General features: G+C 36.0%; 4 protein-coding genes across 4 annotated transcripts; 1 reads left to right on the forward strand and 3 right to left on the reverse strand.

Moving 5' to 3' along the window:
• Positions 1–206: 206 nt before the first annotated feature.
• Positions 207–920, reverse strand: LOC129246147 (uncharacterized). The gene is made up of 2 exons (XM_054884717.1): positions 588–920; positions 207–531 (listed from the first exon to the last, which is right to left on the reverse strand). Exons 1-2 carry the CDS (start codon positions 811–813, stop codon positions 308–310), a joined length of 450 nt encoding a protein of 149 aa, XP_054740692.1. The 5' UTR covers positions 814–920; the 3' UTR covers positions 207–307.
• Positions 921–2963: 2043 nt separating this feature from the next.
• LOC129244431 (uncharacterized) lies at positions 2964–21014 on the reverse strand. Its single transcript, XM_054882053.1, has 3 exons — positions 20874–21014; positions 20309–20423; positions 2964–4803 (listed from the first exon to the last, which is right to left on the reverse strand). The coding sequence occupies exons 2-3, from the start codon at positions 20357–20359 to the stop codon at positions 4621–4623; spliced, it is 234 nt and encodes a 77-aa protein (XP_054738028.1). The 5' UTR covers positions 20360–20423; positions 20874–21014; the 3' UTR covers positions 2964–4620.
• On the reverse strand, positions 16624–18433 carry LOC129244430 (uncharacterized). The gene has a single exon (XM_054882052.1). It carries the CDS (start codon positions 18262–18264, stop codon positions 17107–17109), a length of 1158 nt encoding a protein of 385 aa, XP_054738027.1. The 5' UTR covers positions 18265–18433; the 3' UTR covers positions 16624–17106.
• Positions 21015–22400: 1386 nt separating the features above from the next.
• LOC129245117 (mitochondrial import receptor subunit TOM7 homolog) lies at positions 22401–22994 on the forward strand. Its single transcript, XM_054883105.1, has 2 exons — positions 22401–22630; positions 22774–22994. The coding sequence occupies exons 1-2, from the start codon at positions 22531–22533 to the stop codon at positions 22836–22838; spliced, it is 165 nt and encodes a 54-aa protein (XP_054739080.1). The 5' UTR covers positions 22401–22530; the 3' UTR covers positions 22839–22994.
• The last annotated feature ends 1355 nt before the right edge of the window (positions 22995–24349 follow it).

Raw genomic sequence — 24349 nt, forward strand, 5'->3', positions numbered from 1 at the left:
ACCTTTTATAAAAAGAAAGACTTATATCTGAGAAATGAAGTACAATTTTTTGTTATACTTAAAAATTTTTATTTAATTTAACAGCAATAAAATGAAATCTTTACATTGCTGATTGGGAAAGATGGTCTTTTATTCTATTTGTTATCCTCTCTGACAATCTATTGTTTATGTCTAATTGTGTACATTCGAACAGTCTTTCCTTTCGTTGCTGAATTGATATGGAATATTTCTATTGATGCATACATTGTGAAGAGCGGCGCACACGTTTGCAATTTTTGCAACCAATGTTGGGTTGTACCTTGGCTTTCTATCGTCCGATAATATTCTCCAGCGGCCTAAAGTGAACAATGCAATTAATATTAGTATATTTACCTTTAATACAGGAACCTTTGTATACGCCAATGCCTCTTTCGACAATGATTCTAGCCTTACTGTGAATGTCGTTGAAAATACATTTGCCTACGTCGGTCTTATTTTCGCGTAATCGATACGGGGTCATAAGCCATGGCTCAAGAGGGTATCCAGAATCCCCTAAAAATATACATATTTATTCCCATCACTTAATTTTTTCCTATTTAATTACTCACCTAATAGCCACGAACTTGTATCTCCATTATTATAACGCGGCTCTATTACCTTCCTCTCATTTGAGGCTTTCCAAACAAAGGAATCGTGCGCAGCCCCTCCGTACTGTGGAACCACTCTTTGCACGGCTGGAAGTTTTTTTTCGAAAGATATCCATTGGTTGCATAGAGTTTCTTCCATCGACGATAATGTGCTGCGAAATATCTTCGACAGAGTACTATGCCCCATTGCTGCTGTGTGTGCGCCGCCAGTTTGCCACTGGTAACCGCCACCTGCTAATATCTCCAGCGTTGTAGCTAGCCTCAAAATTGGAGGTATATATGTACTCCTAAGTCCTTCTGTAAGGTTTATTTCACAAAGGACGTACATAAAAACCTCCTTGGTTAGGCGGTATTTTGTTTGGAAGCTGTGCAAAAGAAATACTTTGATATTTACTTAATGAAATTTGTATTAATCTTACTATAAATCGGGCAATTCCATTGGATTCGACGCATCGCGTATTCTCCTTCTATTTATTGAAGAGTTTTCTTCATTAAAATCTTCCAATATTAAAAAATAGCGCCAATTGTACATATTTACTTTTAATTTTTATTGCTTTCGTGCACTTTTTGACAACTATAAACCACTTTCCAAACACTTCCGAAAATATGAAAACGATAGTACAAGTATCGAAATACGGGAACCAAAATGGGATCGTCGCGCATTCGATATCGAATTAAAGTGTCGAGCAAACGAGTGTCGACTATCGAATTACAGAAAGCCACCCCTGGATTCTGTCGTTAATAGCTAGCGCCGGCCGAGTCTTCGTCAGCCGATAGTTTAAAGACCTAAATATTTAGATTCTAGTGATATTTTCGAAAACAAAGTTTGTAGTTAGATCATCGCGTGTAGTATTGTTGGGTAATCAAATCATGTATTTAGTTTTCTCACATGATTTTACATGTCCTAGAGCTTTAAATTCAACAACCCATCTTTCTACTGTACTAATTGATGGCAAAAAGTCCAGATACACTTTCAACATTCGTTCATAAATTTCCTTTGCTTTTAAACCTTCCAAAAATAAAAATTCAATCACTGCACGATATTTGATTTTTTCCATTGTAGAAAATGCTTTGACACGTCGATACTAAATGGCTTGTAAACAAAGAATCAATTGACAGATTGAAATAAAACTTCACATTCGTTTGGCAAAATATAGGACCTTTCGCCTACAGTTGTTTTTTGGCTAAATAATACCATTGTAAAGCCAATCTTGTTATATAGAGTCATAATCTGGTGGAACTCACTAAAGAGGACGACATTGGGGAAGAAATTGCAGAGTTCAGAGGTCGGCACTCATTGGAGGCGCTTCGAACGACTCCTACTCTGGCGCTCAACGCAATGTTAAATGTGGTATCCATAGACATACCAGGCAGAATTGCCGCTGCACGTACCGCAATCAGACTGAGGGGATCGGGCTATAGACTCAACCTCATTTTTGGGCACCCAAGCATCCTCAGAAATTTTGAGTTCATCCCCTACCAACGAATCATTGTATACCTTGGATCGGGGGCGCTCGGGCGAGCTTCTACAGTTGGCAAATTCTCAGCTCTCGAATCTCATGGGTTTTCTCATAGCGCACTATGCGCGAGGAATGCATGCTGTGAGACTTGGAATTACCTCGAGTTCTTTTTGTGTCGGATGTATGGAGGATGAGGTGAAATCATCTCAGCACCTTCTCCTTACAAGGTCTGCTCTGCCGGGGCTAAGATCTTGGCTCTTACTTCTTTGCTACGCCTGCTGATATAGCTGGCATTGACATAAAAAATCTGATGAATTCCATAAGCAGCACAAAGCGGTTGACGCAAACGCAGCACACTCATCGTTCACAACCCACACACTCTATATCCATCTTCCTAACCATCCCACCACCACCTCTCACCGCCCTCTCCTTTCAACCCATCGATTTTCTCCTTCACCTTACCTCCTTCACAATGGTATCACAAAGGGCAAATCCGTTTATCTTCGTCCTTTCCTTGGGCAACCATTCCAACCTTACCACATATGTACATTCTGACATTGATCTGTAATAGATTAATTCTCCATCACATTTTAGTGCACTACTGGTGATATTAATCATAGCAGTTGAATAATAACGATGCAATAGACTAATTCCCCACGTTTCCACGACAGGTTCTACGTTACCGAAACGACCCAGATTTATATCCGGCCAAGGACTGTCACTCAAGCAGCATTCCCCGTATGTAAATATTGGGAATGTTTATGCTGCTACAACAACTAATTCCCCAAATCGTCCCTTACTATCCGAAGTGAGAGTTTTGTACCTTTTAAAGCAATTTCCCACTTCCAAATCTCGTTCAATAAAAACACAAACATAATTGTCAGCAATTTTAAATAAAACTATGTATATCATGTATTTCGTTCAAGTTATAATCATCAATTTAACTACAGTTTACTTGCAAGTGTTATTTATAATATTCTCGCCCTACGTCGCGCACATTTGCAGAATTCTGTATATGTAACATATGGCTTTTTAAATTATATTTTTCGGAAATAGTATTATTAGATATTTGGAAACTAAATCATGGGCACATAAATACTCTTGTGCAAGAGTAAATGTAAACAAAACCACAAAAACACAATTACATATGCACATTCATGAACATACGCGTTCGCCTACCGGTACATGCATGCAGGTGTTGAAGTGCAAAAATAATAAAAAACAAATAGTTAATAAATTGGCAAAAAATATGTTTGTGTAAGCATTTGTAGTAGCTTTTAAACATATGTTGGCTTTTTATTGCATGCGTGTTTTTTCTTTCGTTATGTGTGACGCAAGACGATTACATTAGTATCACATAATTTCAAAGTGCGGCATGTTGCACGAGAACTTGCTATCACTTCCAGTTACAGTTTCAGACATATTACATTTTCTAAAGAAATTTAAATTCCCAAAAATACGCACAACTATTTATTGGGTTAATTTTACTAATCTTGCAAACATCACTTGCAAGCTTTTTTCTTTTTTTTTTTTGTTGATTTGTTCATAAAAGTGTTTTCGTTGTGTTGAATTATAAATTTTTTCCGTTAATAAGTTTTATGAACCATCCATTAATTTAGCGAGCCATGGCATTTAAAACGTTTGGTGCGTTTGTTGGTTTCCTATTTGATGAGGGCTGCGTCAAAAAATCATGGAGTGCATTCAAAATTAATGTATATGTGCCATATAATGCATTTAAGCAAAATTTTAAGTTTTGATTGTGGTTACCAATCGCGTCAAAAGTGTCACCTAAAGCTAAATAGTTATTTAAAGTGAAATGTATAATGTATATAAAAAATAACATTCAAAATTATATACAACTATAAACTAATTGTGTTTAAGGGCTAGTGATTGGGGTTGTACGCATACATAGATGATTGCAATGAATACCAAACGACTACAATTCAAAAATCAATCATAGCTGAATAGTTCAATAGGTGAAACGATGAGAGTTACTATACATAACATAGTTAGTAATATATGCTAGAACTACACTCTTATGAAATTTTGCTGCAATCGCCCCAAATGTTGAAATATTTCACCAACAAACGCTCGAACGGCCGGCCACATTTGCGCTTTTAACTCACAAAATTTATAATTTTACACAACGTAGGCACTTTTCTACTCTTTTGCTATTTTTACATTTTCATTTTGTTTATTGCTGCATTGCATTTGGGACTTGTGTTGATCTCCCAGCGTCTATCTTCCTCCACATACTTCCTTTGTTGTTTTTGTTTTATCAGTTCTACGTTGCTTGCAATACAAATTTAGTCTGTTAACTACAATTCGTACATCGTCGACTCATCAGTTGTGGATTAGATTGTTTAAATCTTTTTTTTTTTTTGTTTTTTGTTATTTTCTTATACAGGTTTGGTTTTAATTTGTTTATGCTTTTGCATCCCCCTCATACTTCAACCTTCGTGGTACTTCCTTCCGCTTCTGTTCCAAATTGATAAAAATTTTTAAACGAAGTGCCATCTTATGCATATTTTTATTTAAAGTTTGCGTAATGTAAGAGCAGCATTTGAAGACTTATTGGCTCCGCTGCTGGCCAACATCTGCTTCAAGCTAAACGAGGATATTGCGATTCCAAATACAGCCATCATTGTAGCTGAACGTGACACAACACGGTCCGGTGTGGCTGTGGAAAAGACACTGCTCGAAGACTGTGATGAAGCCTGCAATTTAGAAAGATAAGAAATATTTAAGAAAAAATACGATTAAGTAATTAATTTTAAATTTAATATTGTTATGTTATGTTATTGTTATTGTGACAATTGTTACAAATCACCAAGTTTTGGTGTTTATGTACACAAAACACTTGCAAAGTAGGGGAAAGTGAGAGCGCAAAATGACATTTCATTTTGAGGGGAAGTTGCAAGGTTTTACTTAATGAAGTTTAACTTATTATATAAGAATGCATGTGAGAAAAACAGCTGATCGCAAAGTAAAAATAAACACGAATTCAAATCAGCGAATTGAATCAAAGTTATAAATTTTAATAAAAATGGTGATTAAAATTGAGAGTGTATATTTTATGAACATATTTTAGATGAAATTTATAAAGTTTAATTGAAGTCATATATACCTTCTACTCAAATATGAACGAGACGTTATCAATAAAACGGTCCGCGGATGACATATGACAAAAATAAATTTTTTGTTTTTTGGTAGGACTGTTATAAGCTTACATGGCAAATTTCAGCGTGATATGTCACATAGTTTGTTTTCTGTGCTACTGTAAACAAGTCAAGCTCGAGTGTGTTCTTCGAATTTAACGATGGAAATTCAAGTTGAACAAAGAATTTGTTTGAAATTTTGTTATTCTAACAAAATTTCGGCTTCAGACGCCTTAAAAATGTTGCAGACAACCTATGGGGACTCTGCTCTATCGCGTGCACGTGTTATCCAGTGGTACAAATCGTTCAAAGAGGGCCGTACATCAACCCAAAAAACCACGCCAAAGTCGCTCAAAAATTAAGGTTATGCTGACTGTTTTTTTTCGATTACGAAGGTGTGGTGCACTCGGAGTTCCTTCCGCAAGGCCGATCGGTTAACGCTGAATATTATTTAGACGTTCTAAAGCGTTTGCGCGAGAACATTCGTCTTAAAAGGAAGGAATTGTGGGACAACAAGTCATGGTTCTTGCATCACGATAATGCACCAGCTCACACATCACGTCTTGTTCGCGATTATTTGAACAAAAATAATGTTAATATCGTTCCGCAAGCACAGTATTCGCCTGATATTCCATGTGACTTTTTCCTGTTTTCCAAGCTCAAGTTGCCGCTCCGTGGAAAACATTTTGAGACAATTGAAGTCATAAAAGAGAATTCGAAGAACACACTCGAGCTTGACTTGTTTACAGTAGCACAGAAAGCAAACTATGTGACATAGCACGCTGAAATTTGCCATGTAAGCTTATAACAGTCCTACCATACGTCATCCGCGGACCGTTTTATTGATAACGTCTCGTTCATATTTGAGAAGAAGTAAAATAGGAATCAGTCACTGATATAGAGGTAAATATGTAGTTCTGAACCACAGCTTCCAGTCGCCGTGGCTGCAGTTTCAGAAGTTTCAAATCGAAAGCATTGCAGGTATCGTATTTTTTGCATTTTGTGCCTGTACTTTTTGGTTATTAAGGGCACCCCCGAAGGGCTATAAATTTCCAAAAAACGAATTTTTTTGTTTTTTCGATATTTCGAAAGTATAGTAACTTAACTGTGAAATTTGCATGCGGAAATTCCCAATATTATAGCCCATTAACTAGGTAGAAAGTTTCCCGGGCACTCCTGTACCTCAAACTTTCCACTCATGCAAAGTTCGTATTAGTACACCCTCTTACAAATAAAAATATCACGTATATTTTCAAATTTACTTTAAAACAATTGATTTCAATCGTAGTGCGGTATTGTATAATTCATAAAAAAATAGAATAATAACAAAAACTCCGAAACATTTGCATAGAATTGAAAAAAATAGCTTTAGTGGCAGTGTAGATATTTCTACTGCAGGCAAAATTCGTATTAGTACATTTAGTATGCGTTGAATTTGTAAACAATTTGTTGGTATTTACCATTATTTTCGAAACGATTGTGTTAAACATTCAATGTTTAACCTTGGGCAGTTGCGTTTTAGTAGCCATTTGTTGAAGTTCGCGGAGTTAGTTTGCAATGTCGCCTAAAGTAAGTGAATTATCAAACGAAACTAGGAGATTAATAATAAATATGAACAAAAACGGAAAGTCTTTACGCGAAATTGCGAGAACATTGCAGAAAAGCGTGTCTAGAATACAAAACATAGTCAAAATTTATAGAGACAGTGGAAGGATTGACAAAAGACTTCGAAAGGTGAACAGGGCAAAGCTTGGACAGAGGCACAAGACTTATTTGGAACGCCTTATCAGGAAAGATCCCACCGTCAGTGGAGTTTCACTACCTGCAGAACTAGAAAAATACTTTTCTATCAAAGTTACACCTCAAACAGTGCGCAATTATGTAAAAAAATTGGGATTTAGAAGCAGAACTGCGGTTAGAAAACCGTATGTAAGCTCAGTCAATAGAAGAAAGTGTGTTATATTCGCCAGGCAATATTTAAACCAAAATAATCGGTTTTGGAAAAGGGTAATTTTTTCGGACTAATGTAAATTTAATATAAAAATGTCCGATGGACGCATAAAAATTTGGAGAGAGTGAAATACTAACCTTCAAAAACGAAATCTGCAGCCTTCTTTCAAGCACGGTGGTGGTTCTCTGATGGTATGGGGATGTTTCGGGGCAAGCGGAGTAGAAAGTTGCATTTTATTGATAGAATTATGACTGCGAGGCAATATATTGATATTTTATAATAGTATCTACGCAAAAGTGCCAAAAAATTGGGTTGCAAAAAAAAATTTATATTCGAACAAGATAACGACCCTAAGCACACGGCGTTGGATACAAGGTTATGGATCCTTTATAACTGTCCAAATTATCTCAAAACACCACCACAAAGCCCGAACATAGAAAAATTATGATCGATTTTCAAAAAGCAACTGAAACATCATCAAATAAGGAACCGAGAACATTTAAAAAAAGTTCTCAAATCAGAGTGGACGAAGATTTCTCCAAATCTCACAAACAAATTGGTGGAATCTATGCCGAAGAGATTGTCTGCTGTTCTAAGGCAACGAGGGTATCCTACAAAATATTAATTTTCTGAACTACCTTTTATTTACTTTTTAAATCATTAAAAATACATGTGTACTAATACGAATTTTGCTTCTGTGAAAAGTGTTAATTTTTTTCTTTCTTATTTTTTTTTTGCAATTCAATACACTTTGTGAGCGGTTTTGTTATTTGGCCTTATTTTAGTTAATTATCTATAAAATAAAACGGTTTTAAGCATTTGTTTTAATATTTATTTGAAAATATTCGTGGTTTTTTTTATTTATAAGAGGGTGTACTAATATGAATTTTGCATACTGTATCTCGAAACGACTTTTTTCGGCCTGGTGTTGTCAAAAAAAAAAGATTCGGTTGAATATTCTGACATTTAATATGTTGCTCCTCACAACATCAATGGCTATCGCCTGTACTAAAATCATATTATTTCAATTATTTCATATGTTTTTGAAATTAAAAAAAAAAAACGATTTTTAGAGTGTCAAATTCTTTTTTTTTCCTTTCTGTATGTAAAAGTATGTAAAGCTTAAAAAAATTAAATATCGTTTTTTCATTTTTTTTATTGTAACAAAAAATTCCCGAAAATGCCCTAAATTTTCGAGCTCTAGACCACCGGGACCCCTTAACTAATTTGGCAATATACATACATATTATACATACATATGTAAGATGCATAGACGGAAGCAAGGAAAATATGAAGGAAACTGTGATTGCCACAATACAATTGCTAATGGAATGTTTTCTTCATCTGACAGCGAAGATGAAATGGAACAAATTATTGTGGACAAAATAAAATCATGTGATGCTAAGATCGTTATTTTAATTTCTATTTGCTTAATTTTTTTAACTTTTGTGTTTTTTCCCGCCAACAATTCAATCAGTTGTTCGTAAAACTGGCAAATTGTTACTGGTTTTGCGTTCGTGCACTTTTTTTGATATTTTTCTCTTTGAGAGCGAATTCTCGGAAATTAAGTTATGGGCAAGTTACTGGATAATTTTTACATGAACAGACTTAATCAAACGATTATCAACGAATAGATAAGATAAGGTAATTGGTAGCACGCGAAACTAATTTGGAAGGCAAATATTTATTTGAAGTGAATAATAAATTATCGAAAATTGGCTTGTTTATCTTTTTAAAAATAGTTCTACGCATTTAAAATTCAAGCCAACACTGTGCTCTACTATCTCCGTCTTTCTTTCATTTATTGCCACGCAAAAGGAAACAAGTTTCCAAAATACAGGCAAGGCCACAGGCACAGAAGGCCCACCCAACTTTTAGCAAGTGGTCGGTTTATTATAGTAAAAAAAAATCGCATATAAAAATAAACGCAAACAACTAACCGAAAAGAGAGCACAGACAGGCAGCGTGCCCAATAAGCGCTTGCTCAAATAAAATAAATATCTGTATATGTGTACTATATACCTACATACATATGTACGAGTACATGTATGTACACATGCAGTTGCAGGCAAGCAAATATTTTTCTTTATTATTGTATTTGTTTCTTAAGACGTTCACGCCAATTCGTCAAACGAAACTCTAAAGTTAACCTAAAATTTACAAATATAATTTAATATTTTTATTAAACAGAATGAGTTTTGCAAAAATTATCTGGACGTGCGCTTCTTTTCGCAAAATTGGAACGATTTACTGGATCAAGGAAATTATGTATGCATGCTCACATAGACCCGTGTAGAATTGTCACTCTTCTCGGTTTTCTAGACACACGAAGAAAGTGGAAAACAGTTGTTGAAGGCGTGAATAGGTTTAATGTCATGGATTGGCCTGCATAGTTGACAGATCTTAATTCGATAGATAATTTGTGTGAATTCAACCTGGCATTTTCATTTTTAACATACTTCCGAATTGAATTTAATATATTTCGATTATAGCTAATGACTTGAGCTTCCATATAGCTTCCTAAAATTTAATTTTCTATCGATTAATGGATATAACTTTTTTAAAAGGATCCTCGAACACGACGAAAAAAAAGGAATGCTTAAGGGAATGAGATAGTAGATGATATAGCGAAAAGACCCCGATTCTATCTTCGGATCCTGTTAACGAAATACCAAAGTCAATACGAACATTATACAACGAAATAGATGAAGGCAAGATCAGAAAATTCAGGACAAGATGGTAGAATTTGTCGACTCGATTTATACTATCACTAACACATAGAGATTGTGGAGCTATGATAGGCGTCCTGATGGGATATAGTCCAGTAGCAGCGTACGCTTATAAGATAAGAATCTCTGACAGCGAGAAATGCAGGAAATGTAGAGCAACTCCTTTGCGGATGTCCTGCGTTATTCAAAACAAGCTTGAAATAAAATATTTGGGGCCATCATAGTCCCACGCATAGGAAAACATCTCAGCAGTGGGTTGGAACTGTATCACTAAATTCAAAACGTATAACTAATGAACTTCATCTGATTGCACTATGGACCAAACCGGTATATGCGTGACTGCTAGTCAATCAGTTCAACCCAATCTAGCATAAATAGGGTATTAAGGGGGAAGTCCATGTAGAAGCCTCAAAATCGGTCATTTTTTTTTAAATATTTTTTAAGGTGATAAAATAATGATATCATTTTGAAGCTTTAACACAACTTTATTTACCCTTTGGAAAGTACAAAAAAAAATTTTTTCATTTTTTTCGAAAATGGCGGCTCAGTATCATTTCTTGTCGGCTGCCTATGGCGCGAGGTCCCAAACTGCTCTATTTATTACTCTTAATCTATCGATGTGGAACAAAAAAAATTAACTTGGTTTTTTTTTATAACATATTAACGGAAAGGATGAACCTATAAAATTAAAAACCAAGTAAAAAATTAATTATAAAATAAGCCTTTGAAAAAAAATTCAGAATTTAGGGCTATTTTATTGACATTTTTAATCCCCAAAAAGTAATTTATCAACGCGAAATATCTTAAATTTTATGTTTATCCATCCGATAGTAATGTACAGAAAGGCCTCACTAAACTTGAGTTACAACACGAGCAGTTTTTAAAAATACAGTTTCGAGATAAACGAGGTTAAAGTTTGAGGTGCAGGAGCGCGCGGACCGCTCTCTACATAGTTAATGGGCTATAGAAGCTATAATATTAGGAATTTTCGCATGAACATTTCACAGTATATTCTTAAGATACTATACTTTCGAAATATCGGGGAAAAAATCGATTTTTTTTTATTTTACTTGGACTTCCCCCCTTAATAAACTACCGACCCACCCAGAGTCTAATCACCACCCATCGCAGACGAACAGCTTCAGCTGCCTCATAAGACCCGTTTAACTTTGACTCAATTACGTTCTGATATTCTTCTAGGTTAAACTCCTACTTATCCAGAATTGTCCCGGCATACCCAATATACATACACATGTATGCCCAGCATGTGAAGGCACACCACACAACACTAACCACCTCCTATTGGCATGCCCTCTTAAACCCACTCACCTAACACCACTCTCCCTCTGGACTCAGCTCGTCCAAACAGCATGTTTCTTGGGCCCATCGTTTCTGTCACTTCAGAAACAAAAATGTGTAGAGAATATCCTAACGTCAACGTACTACCATAGCCAAGTGAGTTTGTCTATGAATACCATTCTGTTGTTGTTGTTACGTTATCAAAGATCCATTGCTACGTTCTTGCTTTTTGTTTGTTATTCTATGTGAATCGTAATAGACTATCGTTCGTTTCAGTAAAAAAAAAATAAAATACGTTGTTCAATGCATGGCCCCCCAAGGCGAATCTAATTAAAGTGGTGTTGGTAAATCAGCTGATTTGTTTTTTTTTTTCGCTTAGTCCATGTGGCTGTCAGCACAGAATAAAACAAGGCGAATTAATTTTAAGTTTTCTACTTTTCCAATACGTTACCGTGGCAATCAAACGTACAAAACATTGTTGTTGGTCTAGTACGACCACCTTTAATAAATGCGCATTGTGACCACCCCCTTCACTATCGAAAGAAGTTGTAGCAGCACCAAGGCATCTGTGAAATGCGAGTAAAATATGAAAAAAATTACACATGAAAAATGTGGGTTTAATGAAGTTTGAAAAATTGCCAAAAGTGAAAACAATCAACCAGAATGAAAATGATAAAAAAAACAACAACAGCAACAGGATGGTTGTGATCTTAACCGCGCATATTACTAACATTTAATGCTTGGCTTTTCCTATAGGCATTTTCTACTCTTGCAGCTGTGTGTGCTTGTATAGAAAAATATGTATGTATATGTATGCACATAACTAATGCGTTGACGCCAGAATAAAAATAGACGAAGAAAGACGCAAAAGAATTTACGCCGCACGGCGTCGCAATGCAAATTTCAAATGATTTTTATTACTAAAAATCAAGTTAGTATAAAAATTCAAGATAAAATTGCAACAATGCAAGCCGAATTCTTTAACAAGTGTGTGTGTACTATATACGAGTTCTAACCACCCCATAGCACGGTTAACTGTATAGGCGGTGGCCGTTCATTGAACTGGTAAGTCGTATACTCAAAACAATCAGCAACAACAGCAACAAAACTCAACAACGATAGTATTCATGAACTTGTGAATTCTGCGCGTCTGCTAAAAAAAGGGGTTCGTCACTTGACGGCGAAGGCGCTTTGCCGCTGACGTCGTTGTTATCTTGTGCGCGTGTATGTTTCTAAGCACACGGAATTACGTATGCGAATGCCTTAAGTTGAATGAATGACCAGATATGGCCAGAGGTGGTGTTGTTACGTGCAAACAATTGCGTTTTTCACAATACTATAAATTAGACATGAAAGAATAAATATTTGTATATCTTTATGAATTATAAATTGTTTGCAAAAACGCCATAAACACGTACGTGTGCATGTATATGTATAATTATAGCTTCACTATCATTATACTAAAGTGCATTTTATTTATTTCCAGCAGCAAAGTCTTATCTCGCATAATTTATTCTAAAAATAGCAAATTAATATGCAAATACTAAAGAAATACATATGTACTACGAAGAAAACTGTACTCGCATTAAATGCGCATTTTCGAAACTTTTTGAGGACAGACTAAACCCCCGTCTGTGTGACCTTGAAACGGATAACAATATGATAGGATTTTTGTTGTAGGAGCAGCGCTGTGCTTTTGGGTGGCAGTTCCTGTGCTACATACATTACATACAGATATGTAATTTCTTTCCACTTTTTAATTAAATTTGTTCGCCTTAATTTTTTGGATATTTCACATTTGATTTAGTTATTTTGCTTTACTAAGTTTATCAGTACATAGACTTGTACTTAGATAATTAAGACACTTTATACTTTTACAATATTCGTAATATTTTTCATGCATACCTACATACATATATGCGGAAGAATTTTTATACATATGTAAGAAAATTCTCAACATCGTATTTAAAAAAACATTGTCAAAAATCAATGCGATTTTTCACCGACTTAAAACTTACACTTTATTAAATGGGCTATAAAACTACATGCCCAGAATTTTTCGAAAAATTCTGAATAAATGGGTAGAAATTTAGATGTTTTATTTTATTTTAATGTGTTAAATTTTTGTGAGTTTTTAATAAGGTTTGGCGCTTAAAATAAAAGATTTTTTTTTGAAAAATACCTTATAAAAATAATACACAAAAAATTTAATACAAAAATAATAATTAGAACTTGCTAATTCGTCGTCGTGCTCCTATTATTTTGAGCACAGGTGTATTGTTTATCCTCTATAGGGTTAAGCTAAACGATTCGACATATTAAAGTCCTTTTGTCCGAATAACAATGTTATAATTCTCCAGAGCTACCAGAGTGAGCGTGAACTGCTGTACGACACACCAGATGATCAGAAAACAAAAGCGGTAACGTCTGGCGCAGCTCAAGGATCTATTCTCGGGGCCTCGATCACTGGAATCTGAACTACGACGAGATATTGTGGGATACGCGAACGCTAGAAGGAAGCTGAACCAAGTCATGATAAGGACGCAAATATGGCTGAGGACTTTTTCACAATAGATCAGCTCTGGTCGCAGTGCGTAATGGCCTTCTAATAATACTAATGGCTGAGGATCACGGCCTGGAACTCGCCAAACATAAAAACGAAGTCATCCTTATGACACGAGGTCACATCCCACGTGAGGTCAGCATGCAAATAGGCGGCACGTCCTTAGTGACCCAAAAAGTAGTGAAATACTTAGGTATTCAACTTGACTGCAGGCTTACTTTCTGGATCCAGATACGGGATGCGGCTACCAAAGCAGCAAAGGTCACAGGTATGCTAAGTAGATTAATGGAAAACATCGGTGGGCCAACACAAAGCAAAAGAAAGCTAATTATGGCCGCCACAAACTCAATTCTCCTATACGGCAGGGAAGTATTGGGAATTGCGCTAAACTGCAAAGCCAAGCGCAAAGCACTGTGGAGGCAGGGCAACAAACAGCGGCACTCAGAGTTGCCTCAGCCTACCGTACTGTCTCAGGCGCAGCCGTCGACCTCATGATCCGCGAACAAATGGATGCGTGGTACTCCAAGAAGAAATACGTCATCACTAGCTTCTCAGAACGGAGATGCCAACCATGCCGCAGTGGCAAAGCCGATGGGACACTGAATCGAGTGGCAGATGGACGGCGAAACCTACTCCATCAATTGACAAATGGGTCCAAAGGAACTTCGGGGAAGTGAACTACTTCTTAACTTAATTCCTCTCGGACCACAGATACTTCGGGAGATACCTATACCGCATGGGCAAGGTATCCGATTCGAAGTGCATATGCTGCGGAGCACTGAGCAATGACGCTGAACACACGGTTTTTAGTTGCGATAGATGGCTCGCGGAAAGAAATGCTCTGATTGGCGACATCGCGTCAAGCAACATAATCAGCAATCGAACGCGAGGACTGCTGGAACGCAGTAAAGAAATACATCGAGAACGTACTACGGAAAAAAGATTGACCTCGACACGGTACAACAAGGCGAAGCCGCGCAGATAGAGACGCAAGAAGACGAGCCTATAGCAGGGGTAAGGAGAGACTGAGTAAGGAGTTGTGTTGTTGGTAGTGGGAGCATGGGTATGTGGCAATTATATCATTATAATCAACTTAAAAAAATTGTATTCTATTTTTTATGTTTGGCTAGCGGGTACTTTTTACTCATGTTTAGTATTTTTTACAAGTATGCATTCACCCAAGAGAATTCTACCAAAATTTATTGGCAAAGTTTAATATTTCTCCAACCACAAGAGCGAGGTGCTGGAGACAATTACTAACAACTTTGGGTTATTCACGTTCGGAATTGACTTAAATGCTCCACCTCCCAGGGTTGTTGTTGTTGTTGTAGCAGCATAAACATGCCCCATACATGCATACATATAGTATATGGGGAATGCAGCTGAAGTGACAGTCCTTGGCCGGATATAAATCCGGGTCGTTCCGGTAACGTAGAACCCACTGTCGTGGGAACGCAGGGTCATTTGTCTAATGTAAAGGCTAAGCGGATTTAGCAGATAAGATTGCAATTCGAGCAAGTTCGTACATGACTAATTTTTCTAAGTAAAAACTGCGATAATTACGCTCGATAATGCACTCACAATCAATTATTTTTGTATTTATTTCAATGCCCGTTTGCTAGAGCATCCTACTATCGCCTAACAAAAATGCCAAAGCATGCAAATAGAAAAAGAAAAGGCGCTAAAATAATGCAAATGAATAAAAGGCTTCCGATAACAATTGACTGGCATGACGACGAAGCGTAACGCAGCCAATCGCATACAAGTGTGTGACGTTAAAGCAGCTGACACCAATCACAAGTGTTGATAAAGCTGAAAATTCTGAATATTATATAATATCAACAAATTTTTATTTTTTTTTCTGCTAATGTAATTGCAACTTTTAATACGCCGTATTTTCCCACTTTGTTACTGGGATTGATTTTGTCAATAAATAAGCGTTTAATCTTGGTTCAATGGAACAGCACCAAAAGGCAAAGCAAAAACACTGCTAAATAATGGAATGGCCAAGTGAAAGTATCATAGAATAAAAAAGATTAGAAGATAGCTACATTTTGTAGAGAAATGTCAGATGATTGTGGTATTTTTTAGACAATTTTTGTTTTGTACTTTGCTTGGTAAACAAATTATATTATAAATAAAAATTCTAAAAAAAGATGGTGTTTTGAAATTTTTGTTTTTTCGCGACACGTGCGCTAACGCGTACGCAAATGACTCCGGCGGCCATCTCAAGCAAGAATACACCAAATAAGAGTGCATTGGCCCAAAAAATGTATGCCTAATTTTAAGAAAATTAATTAAAATATGTAAGATGTGCTCTGCGTGCGTTTCGATAATGGAACCAATTGAATAAACACAAACTTTGCTGGCGCATAAATATTTTTATTTGTTTTTTTTATTTCATTGGCACGTTAACACATTTTGAACCGAATCGTGCGTCAATAAAGGTGTGCACATTCACAAAATGTTCCACTTACAAAATGTCAACGAATTTCGATAGCATTGACTGCCGATTAACCAAATCAAAGAGCACAATATACTCTGTACTGATTGCACAGCATCAGAGCGATTTTTTCGTTTTTAAATACTTCATTATCTTACAAAAAGTGCAATGAAGAAGTGGCGCGTCGTAAAAATCATACACTGGACGCGTGTCAGGCTTTATTGGACTTTGCAATTAAAAGAATTACGAATGCAGTGATTTAAGTTTTATTTTTTGGAATTGAAAAAGTAATATCAAGTATTAAGAAAAAATTTATTGTAGTGTTAAAAAATTACATTAGTTTTCTTATCAATATAAAAATAAAAAAAATTAAAAAATCATATGTTTATCAGTTCATTTATAATAAAAATTATTTATAGAAGATAATAGCAATAAAAGATGTTAAATTATCAGTAATAACAAATAACGTTTTGTTTGGTCAACAAATTGTTTGAATTGATAAACAAACCGTGGGAATTCATATGAGTGGATGTATGTATGTATTTGCCTGTCGTATGTACATATCTACCATGCATACATATAGACTTATTATAAATCTAAAAATAAAGTAAATAATTGGTGCGCACACTTCAGTTAGTTGTTCGGTCGAGCTCTTCCTCCTATTTGTTGTTCTTGTCTTGATGATTTTTACAAATCGCGGCAGCTACAGTTTCAAGTCGACTCCAAACGGCAAATGGTTTTTATGAGGAGCTTTTTCATGGCAGAAATACTCGTACACTCGGAGTTTTGCCATTGCCTGATATAATTTTAACTGCAGCTAAATACGCCTAACTGCATCATTTCCGCAACTGGCCTATCGCAACCAAAAATTGCCCGCTCATTTCTGCTTTTTACTCTGTAGCACCTGCAGCACGTTGACTAATCTACGCCCAGCTGCATTGTCTGGCTTTGGTTGCTGCACATTGGAACGAGGAGGCTGCTTCTTACGCTTCTTACGCTCCAGTGACGTTTCTTCTTTTGTTTGTGATTTTTGCAGATTGCCTAGCTTCATTTGCAAGGCCTCAAAGTAACGCGATATGCGCATTTCGCTATTCGAGTCTGCCACCTTTGGCGTTACCGTAGTGGTTTCTGTTGTTACACCTACTTCTTTTGTAATGCACCTAGGTTTAGTAGTTTGCTCTATAGATTTTTCTTCTTTTGCAATTTCTGGCTTCCTTTCGCATTTAATAATACTTTCAATATTCCTATTGGTAAATCCTGCTTTCACAGTTTGTATACACTGAATTTCAATTTGTGATTTTTGTTTTTTCTTAGCCGGTAAGAATTCTTCAGCATTTGGAGGTTGCATATCCGTAAAATCGAAATTTAATACTGGCATATCAACAGATGCAGTGCTTGCTTGTGTAGGTAGTTGATTTTCTAAAACATTTTTGTTAGATACAACTGACGCATGCGTTTCAGAATTACTGAACAGTGAGTCAATAAAGCTTATACCTTCCTGTTCAGTCATTTTGTCATTAGGATGTGACATGGACTTGAAAGTGTCAAACTTCACTGAAAAAGATGGCGGCGCACTGTCGACATGGTCGGCCATTGGCGAAGTGCTTTCGACATGGTCGTCCATTGGCGGAACACAACTAGCAGGTTGCAGTGTGAAGAACGACGGCGATGAGTTGTTCTCTACAGTGCTCCCTAACGCACTTAATGCCTCAGCACCATTATTGCTGCCATTAATACAAAGTAGTGCCTCCACAAAGCGCACACTTTCCGTATCATCCAGATTATCGTTGGCATTGGAACTTGCAGCAAAAGATGGTGTGGAAGCTGATTTTGAAGCGTTTATATGCTTTTCTTCGATCATTCCATCGTCCTCAGAATCAGAAAAGTCATTTATATACGGATACAGGCAAGAGACGCTTTCACATTTAACTATTTGCTCATTTATGTCAATATAAAAGCTGCGTAATCGATGATGCATGCCATTCTGCTGGCAATTCGGGCAGATATCTCCAGGTTGAAATATGCTCGGTTCCATGTTAGTAATGTGGAAGCGGTAACGTACGCGGGCGTTTTTTTACATTTCTGCCTGTTTAAAAATAATATTGGAAATCGTTTCGGTATTTGGTTTTATGCAGTCACTAAATGTGAAAGTAGAGATGGAGAGGACGAGCACATTTCCACCTGGTATCAGTATAAATTGAAGAAGCAATTGAAAATGCATGTAAAGGGTCTGCCAAAAGACGCGCAAACATGCTTTTTTAAAGCAAAACGTGTAACAATTTAGATTCTTTTAGGTTTCACTATTTTTTTTCGAAATACGGCTCTTAGCAATTTTATGTGAAAGGCTCTATTGCAAGTATTAAAATGTTCAAGAACTAGCTCACATATGAACGCATAGTGTTGTTGGCTTATTCGCTTAGACATTACTTCTCAAAAAACCTCCACAAAAAGTAGTTTAGCGCAGTTAGATCCCATTTTCTTCTAGGTGGCCACTTTATGTCACCATTACTCGAAATTAATCGATTCACGAATTTTGCGATATGTTGTTTTTAAGCGTCGGCTATCTTCATAATAAGTTTCAATCAGTTTAAGGATTTTTTTTTTTTTTTTTTGTCATAAACCCGTTTTTGTGTGTTCCGTTATTACGGCTGCTTAGTCAGCGTACTTTTTGCACTAAAATTTTTGAGTCATCTGCAAAACAATTTTTTCCTTGTGAATGCAAAACGACTCATCTACAAAATTATAACGAAGCTAAGCTGTATTAGATCTGGTCTAACCCATTATCCTACTGTTTTCCAACAAAGATCACTTAAATATATTCCACATGGAGAGTTTATATTCAAGGTTACTTTCGCTCTAGAACGCGGACTCACCAAGCTTTACATACTGCTCCGTTGTCAATCAAACAAAATAAGTGGAACCATCTGAAGTCACTGAAATCTGTGATTCCATCAGAGAACCACACTACTTTCATGATATTGAAAACAATTTATTATTTTAATTTTTTTTTTAATATTTAATTAGTAAACGCTACCGTCTGGGAATCCTATTGTTTTAGCTAATATTGTAAACCCTAATTAAATCGTAAATGAATTTGCAAAGTTATTACTTTTCTATTGAAAAACACAAAACTTCACTGCATGTTAGCAAAAACAATGTGTTTTTATAAAAACTTTTAACCTGTTACGCGATTAGTTTTTCTTAGACAGCTCGATTTACTGTGCTGAATTAATTTCAAGCGAAGACTGTCGGTGCAAAACCGGTTTTCAGCCAAATATTGGATTTTATTGGCTGAACGATTATGATAACGATTATCAGGAAATTCAGTGTTCATGCTTACTTTATAATGTCAAAATAACAGGGAAATTTTTTACGCATATATGTACCTATACGACATTACCACTTAAAGGGTTAATATGAGAATCAAAATAGTGGCACAAGGGTGGTTGTAAGTTATCATAGGCCTCTTCGATTCGCCAAAAGTGTGCAAGTGGAATGCCCAAGTTGGAATGCTGAGGGGTTTTAACAACAAATTACTTATAAACTGTGAGCCTCCGGAGAGTACGGTTTTCAGTTTCAGGATGGGGATGCAGCTATCTATCGCCCATCTACTTCTTTTTTTTTCAAAGCAATGGTATTTAAACATGCCTATTTTGGCAAAATTAGTTAATCGTAAATAATAAAAACACTTTCAAACAAAAGCTTTAACCTTTAGCAACGTTTTCTAAGCGTAAAAAACGGCAGCATCACTTTATTACTAGCGATTTATAAAATTTCCACGTAACTTTGAATGTAAAATTAATTGATATTACACGTGCTTGTGAGCGACATTAATTCTGGTCTTAAAGTAAATCCCACTCGGACCCATAAAAATAAGTATAATTGGTTCATGGTAAGCAACAGCGGTACAATATAAAATTCTAAACACCTTTCAATTCATCAAATCACTGTTACAAAAATTAAAATGAAAAAGAGGGTAATGCGATCACTTTAAATCAATTTTAAAATTTTACTTGGGAATTTGTGCTCGCATCTCCCTCCACAATTTACTTTTACGTCTAGACTATCACCACACTCACCTGTCCAAAACTCATACGAAGCGCATATTGAACCACACTTGAAGTTCTCATTTTCTGCAAATATTCCAAGATAATAACTTTAGTCCGCACTGGTTGGCAAAATCGATTTACTTAACTGAAATGTGGTAAGAAAAATATATATTAATAACACTAACAAAAACAACGGAGATTTAAATTTTTTGTAAATAACATTAATTTTACAACTACAGTTATGCAAATTGTGAGGCAACTGACTTGAATAGCCATCAAAAGGAGGGGGAAAAATTAATGACCGCATGCACTTTCGACAGTTAATCGATATATGTCTGCAGTAATGTCGTACTATCTTGATTCATACACTATCCTGAGCAGACATCAGACACACCATTACATTTTAAAAAAATCACCCACACGCTCTTGTTCAACCACTTCCTCATTTAACTTCCTCACTTACATAACAAAGAAAATTTTTAGCAAAGACCGCTGTGTAGGAGGTAGGCAGGTGTGAGCGCGTGCGTGTGTAGAAAAAAAAAACTCACGACTCAAACTCAATTGCAATCTATAAATTTTCTTCATTAGCACTTACGGTTTTTGTTTATGTTATTGCTCGGATGCGTTTACTCTACTGCAACTGGCACTATGCGTTTAACAATATATTGAAAATTAAACTTATAGAAGACAGTCGCGGAGTTCGCGTGCAGCTATTAGAAAATCTTCTAGAGAAAAGAAACGAATCCATGCACGGTTGCAATAAACAGCACTCGGTGTGCAGGGATGATACTTCATATTTCGGTTTTACAAACGAAACTTTTTTTACTTATGCTAAATCCTAATATGTACAACTTAAGATATCTTTAAAATTTACGTTTCGCAATTAATGTGGCTTTAAATTTAAACCCGGTTCTAAGCTAAAAATCAGCTACTAATTCGATTATGATTAAAATAAACTATAGTTTTTCTTACCTCTTTACCAAATATGGATCATACTTATTTTCAATTACAATTATAGGCCAATGTGTATATACTACTAAGTTGACCTTAATCGGAAGTTAAGTTTTGTTCAAAAAGGAGTTGGTTAAGATAGACTTATTTTCGACTTAAAAATGCATTGTTATATTGAAACTAAGTCACTAAAAGAAGTGCTCTGTCCAGTTTGAGTTGGAGAAAAAATTAAATATTAAAATTGGTGGAGTGCCATCGTGTCTTATTGAACGAAATATTATTATCATAAATATTTAGAGTATTAGGCGACAAATGTTAAAATTCGATTTTGAATGTGACAGCAACATAAAGCAAATGAAATAGTAACAAGGTTGGTAAATTGTCACTAATTTTATCGCAACAATTTGTTATGATTTCATTTAAGGGTGGAAGATGATTTAAAGACGCATTTACTAAAGGATTTAGCAAGAGAAGACTTTGACAGTGACCATAGAAATTTTACTCGCATTGACGTCTATAAGTTTGTTAACTTATCAAAAATGGTAACTGTTGTAAATATTTACTAACTTCATGAGTTTTGTGTAGTTCTACGAAACCCGAAAATTTTCGAAATGAAATCAGATGTTTAACTTGACCATCAAGTTGAAATGCGTCTGGAATTCAACTTAATATTCAGTTTCCGAAAGTGTGACTATATCGGTCAATAATTTTAGGGATAAATACTTCATTGTTGTTCTTTGCTTAATATACCTTCAAAATATCACATATAAGAAGTTTTCTGTTTTTCATTTTGCCATTAGTTAGCGCATATTGACCCTTAGTACAAGAATTTGTAAGGCTACTGACAACAAAGACCCGAAGGCAATAGATTCCAGAACGTGCCACAAGTAAATTACAAAAACGTCAACCGAAATGTATGCATTGAACAAGTCGCTCTTATTTCTTATTGAATAGCGAAAGTGGCAACAACTTATGCGTTAGCAGAAATTTTTGAAATGAACTTGCACTTGCCACAAGCAACTTAGAGGCTATTTCTAGTCGTTCCGAGTGTCTTGCGAACTATATACTTGCACGAGGGGCTTTAATGTTAAAATTGCCACTCAAATGCATACTTGGTTAACTACACTTCACAAATTTATTTTATTGTTGGCAACGCGAAACTGCAGCTAACTTTGTCCGAAACTCAGCTGTTTTCGGTCTGTAAAATTTTGTACAAAACTCGTGTTGTACAAAATTATCTGATTGACGTATATTTTAAAAATTTGCGACGTTTATACGATATCTAACTAAAATTCATAACTATGGCACTAGCACCTGGCGTAAAAGAACGTTTAGAAACTGTTTACGATATAGCGAAGACCACATTTCACTGGGGATTTATTCCGATGGTGCTCTATTTGGGTAATTTGCACGCTTTATTTGGCAAAAAGTATTGATTTCTACATTATGAAACTTCGAACCAGTCTTTTATTTATATGAATTGGAAAATACCCTCAACCATTTTTGAATTCTTATAATAAAATATTTGTTTCTTTTTATTTTAGGTTTCCGAAAAGGCGCTGAACCCGGCATGCCACCTCTGTCTGTGCTAAGCTTACTTTGGCAATAAAATTATCGACAGAAATTATGTGTACATATTACGGGCGGGTTTCATAATTCAAAGCCTTGCGAAATGAAAATGTCTCACTGTTGACATTGATTGTTATACTCGCATTGCAATATAGGATTATATGTTTCAAATAAAATTTTGAAGTTATTCATAAAATCCTGTAATGTTTTATCTAGCAGCGGCAGTTGAGATCCCGTTTGATTATTCTTGTTATAGCAGTTTGCCAAACTGTAACTGTATCAAGTACGGAGAAGTTATCGGTCTTCGTCGTCTATTTTATCAACCCGATAGATCCAACAATTCTGTCTGTTCCGACAGGAAAAAATGGGAGAGAATGTAAATGAAATGAGAAGGTTCAAATCGTCATCATTAATCATTAGCTTTCTCTCCTTCAGTCTAAATATTCGTTGTTTTTTGTATGTCTAAAATTAAAAATATATCGGGGACTCACATCCTTTTGTAGGCATTTGACGTAGCCCTTCTTCCAAGTTTTCGGCAGGTTCATGCATTTAAAAGTGATGCCTCCAGAAACGGAAAATTTTGATCCCGGAATTTCGGGATATTTTTATGCGGACTTACCTATAACTATTTTAATATGCGTAAAAACCAATAACTGAAAGCATTTAAAATGATTTTAAAAATTCCATATTCAATTAAAAACAAATCTTAAATAATATAAAAACATGAAACAAAAATATATAAAAACAAACTTAAACATACATACTCCACTCCATAAAAAAAAAACATAAATAATCGTATGTAACTAAAGGCATATTTAAAAGAACGCAATTAACTTTCATTATTGAATTAAAATGTGTAGGTAAGAACTTAAAGCATTTAAAGTGGAATATTCCAATCTTGACCTGAACCTGTTGCATACAAATCCCGGTGATAGAAGAGGCTCAGCTCTTGCCATCTGATGTTGTTGTTGTTGTTGTAGCAGTATCTTCGCCCTGTCAGTGTAGTGTAAATTACCGGTCGTCTTCGTCTAGCTCATCTAACGGTAGGCCCAGGAAACTGGCAGTTTCGACGGGTTGGGTCCAGAGGGAGAGAGGTGTTAGATGAGTGGGTTTGATGGGGCATGTGAAGAGGTGGTTAGTGTCGTGCGGGGTACCTTCACATGCAGGACATATGTTTAGTATGTCGGGGTCGATTCTGGATAGGTAGGAGTTTAACCTGCTACAATATCCAGAACGTAGTTGTGCCAAGATTACGCGGGACTCTCGAGGAAGCTGGAGCTCTTCGTCTGCGATAGGTGGTGGTTGGACTCCGATAACGGCATTCGGGGGTCGGGAGCTTAGGAAGGTGGTAAGTGTCTCCCGATGAATGTCGTTAATAGCCTGTCTGTATACTGTCTGATCCTGGAGAGGTCTGTCCGTTTTGTCCTGGATCTCTTCCACGTAATTGAGGAAGTGTCTCCTGATGTGCCTGGGAGGTGGCTCAGGCTCGAGCAGGTGTCTGCATGGGTGAGGCCTACGGTGACACCCAACCAGAAACTGCTTGCCGAGCAT

The sequence above is a fragment of the Anastrepha obliqua genome, chromosome 4 (genome assembly GCF_027943255.1).
Source record: "Anastrepha obliqua isolate idAnaObli1 chromosome 4, idAnaObli1_1.0, whole genome shotgun sequence".
NCBI lineage: Eukaryota > Metazoa > Arthropoda > Insecta > Diptera > Tephritidae > Anastrepha > Anastrepha obliqua.

What these genes read in the sequence shown, in the direction of transcription:
- LOC129246147 (XM_054884717.1), bottom strand. Translation starts at nt 813, where the DNA reads ATGGGGCATAGTACTCTGTCGAAGATATTTCGCAGCACATTATCGTCG. An exon ending in TACAAGTTCGTGGCTATTAG is followed by an intron (nt 532 to 587) that starts GTGAGTAATTAA and finishes GTATATTTTTAG; the next exon opens with GGGATTCTGGATACCCTCTT.
- LOC129244430 (XM_054882052.1), bottom strand. Translation starts at nt 18,264, where the DNA reads ATGGAACCGAGCATATTTCAACCTGGAGATATCTGCCCGAATTGCCAG.
- LOC129244431 (XM_054882053.1), bottom strand. Translation starts at nt 20,359, where the DNA reads ATGAGAACTTCAAGTGTGGTTCAATATGCGCTTCGTATGAGTTTTGGA. An exon ending in TTCGTATGAGTTTTGGACAG is followed by an intron (nt 4,804 to 20,308) that starts GTGAGTGTGGTG and finishes TCTAAATTGCAG; the next exon opens with GCTTCATCACAGTCTTCGAG.
- LOC129245117 (XM_054883105.1), top strand. Translation starts at nt 22,531, where the DNA reads ATGGCACTAGCACCTGGCGTAAAAGAACGTTTAGAAACTGTTTACGAT. An exon ending in TCCGATGGTGCTCTATTTGG is followed by an intron (nt 22,631 to 22,773) that starts GTAATTTGCACG and finishes TTTTTATTTTAG; the next exon opens with GTTTCCGAAAAGGCGCTGAA.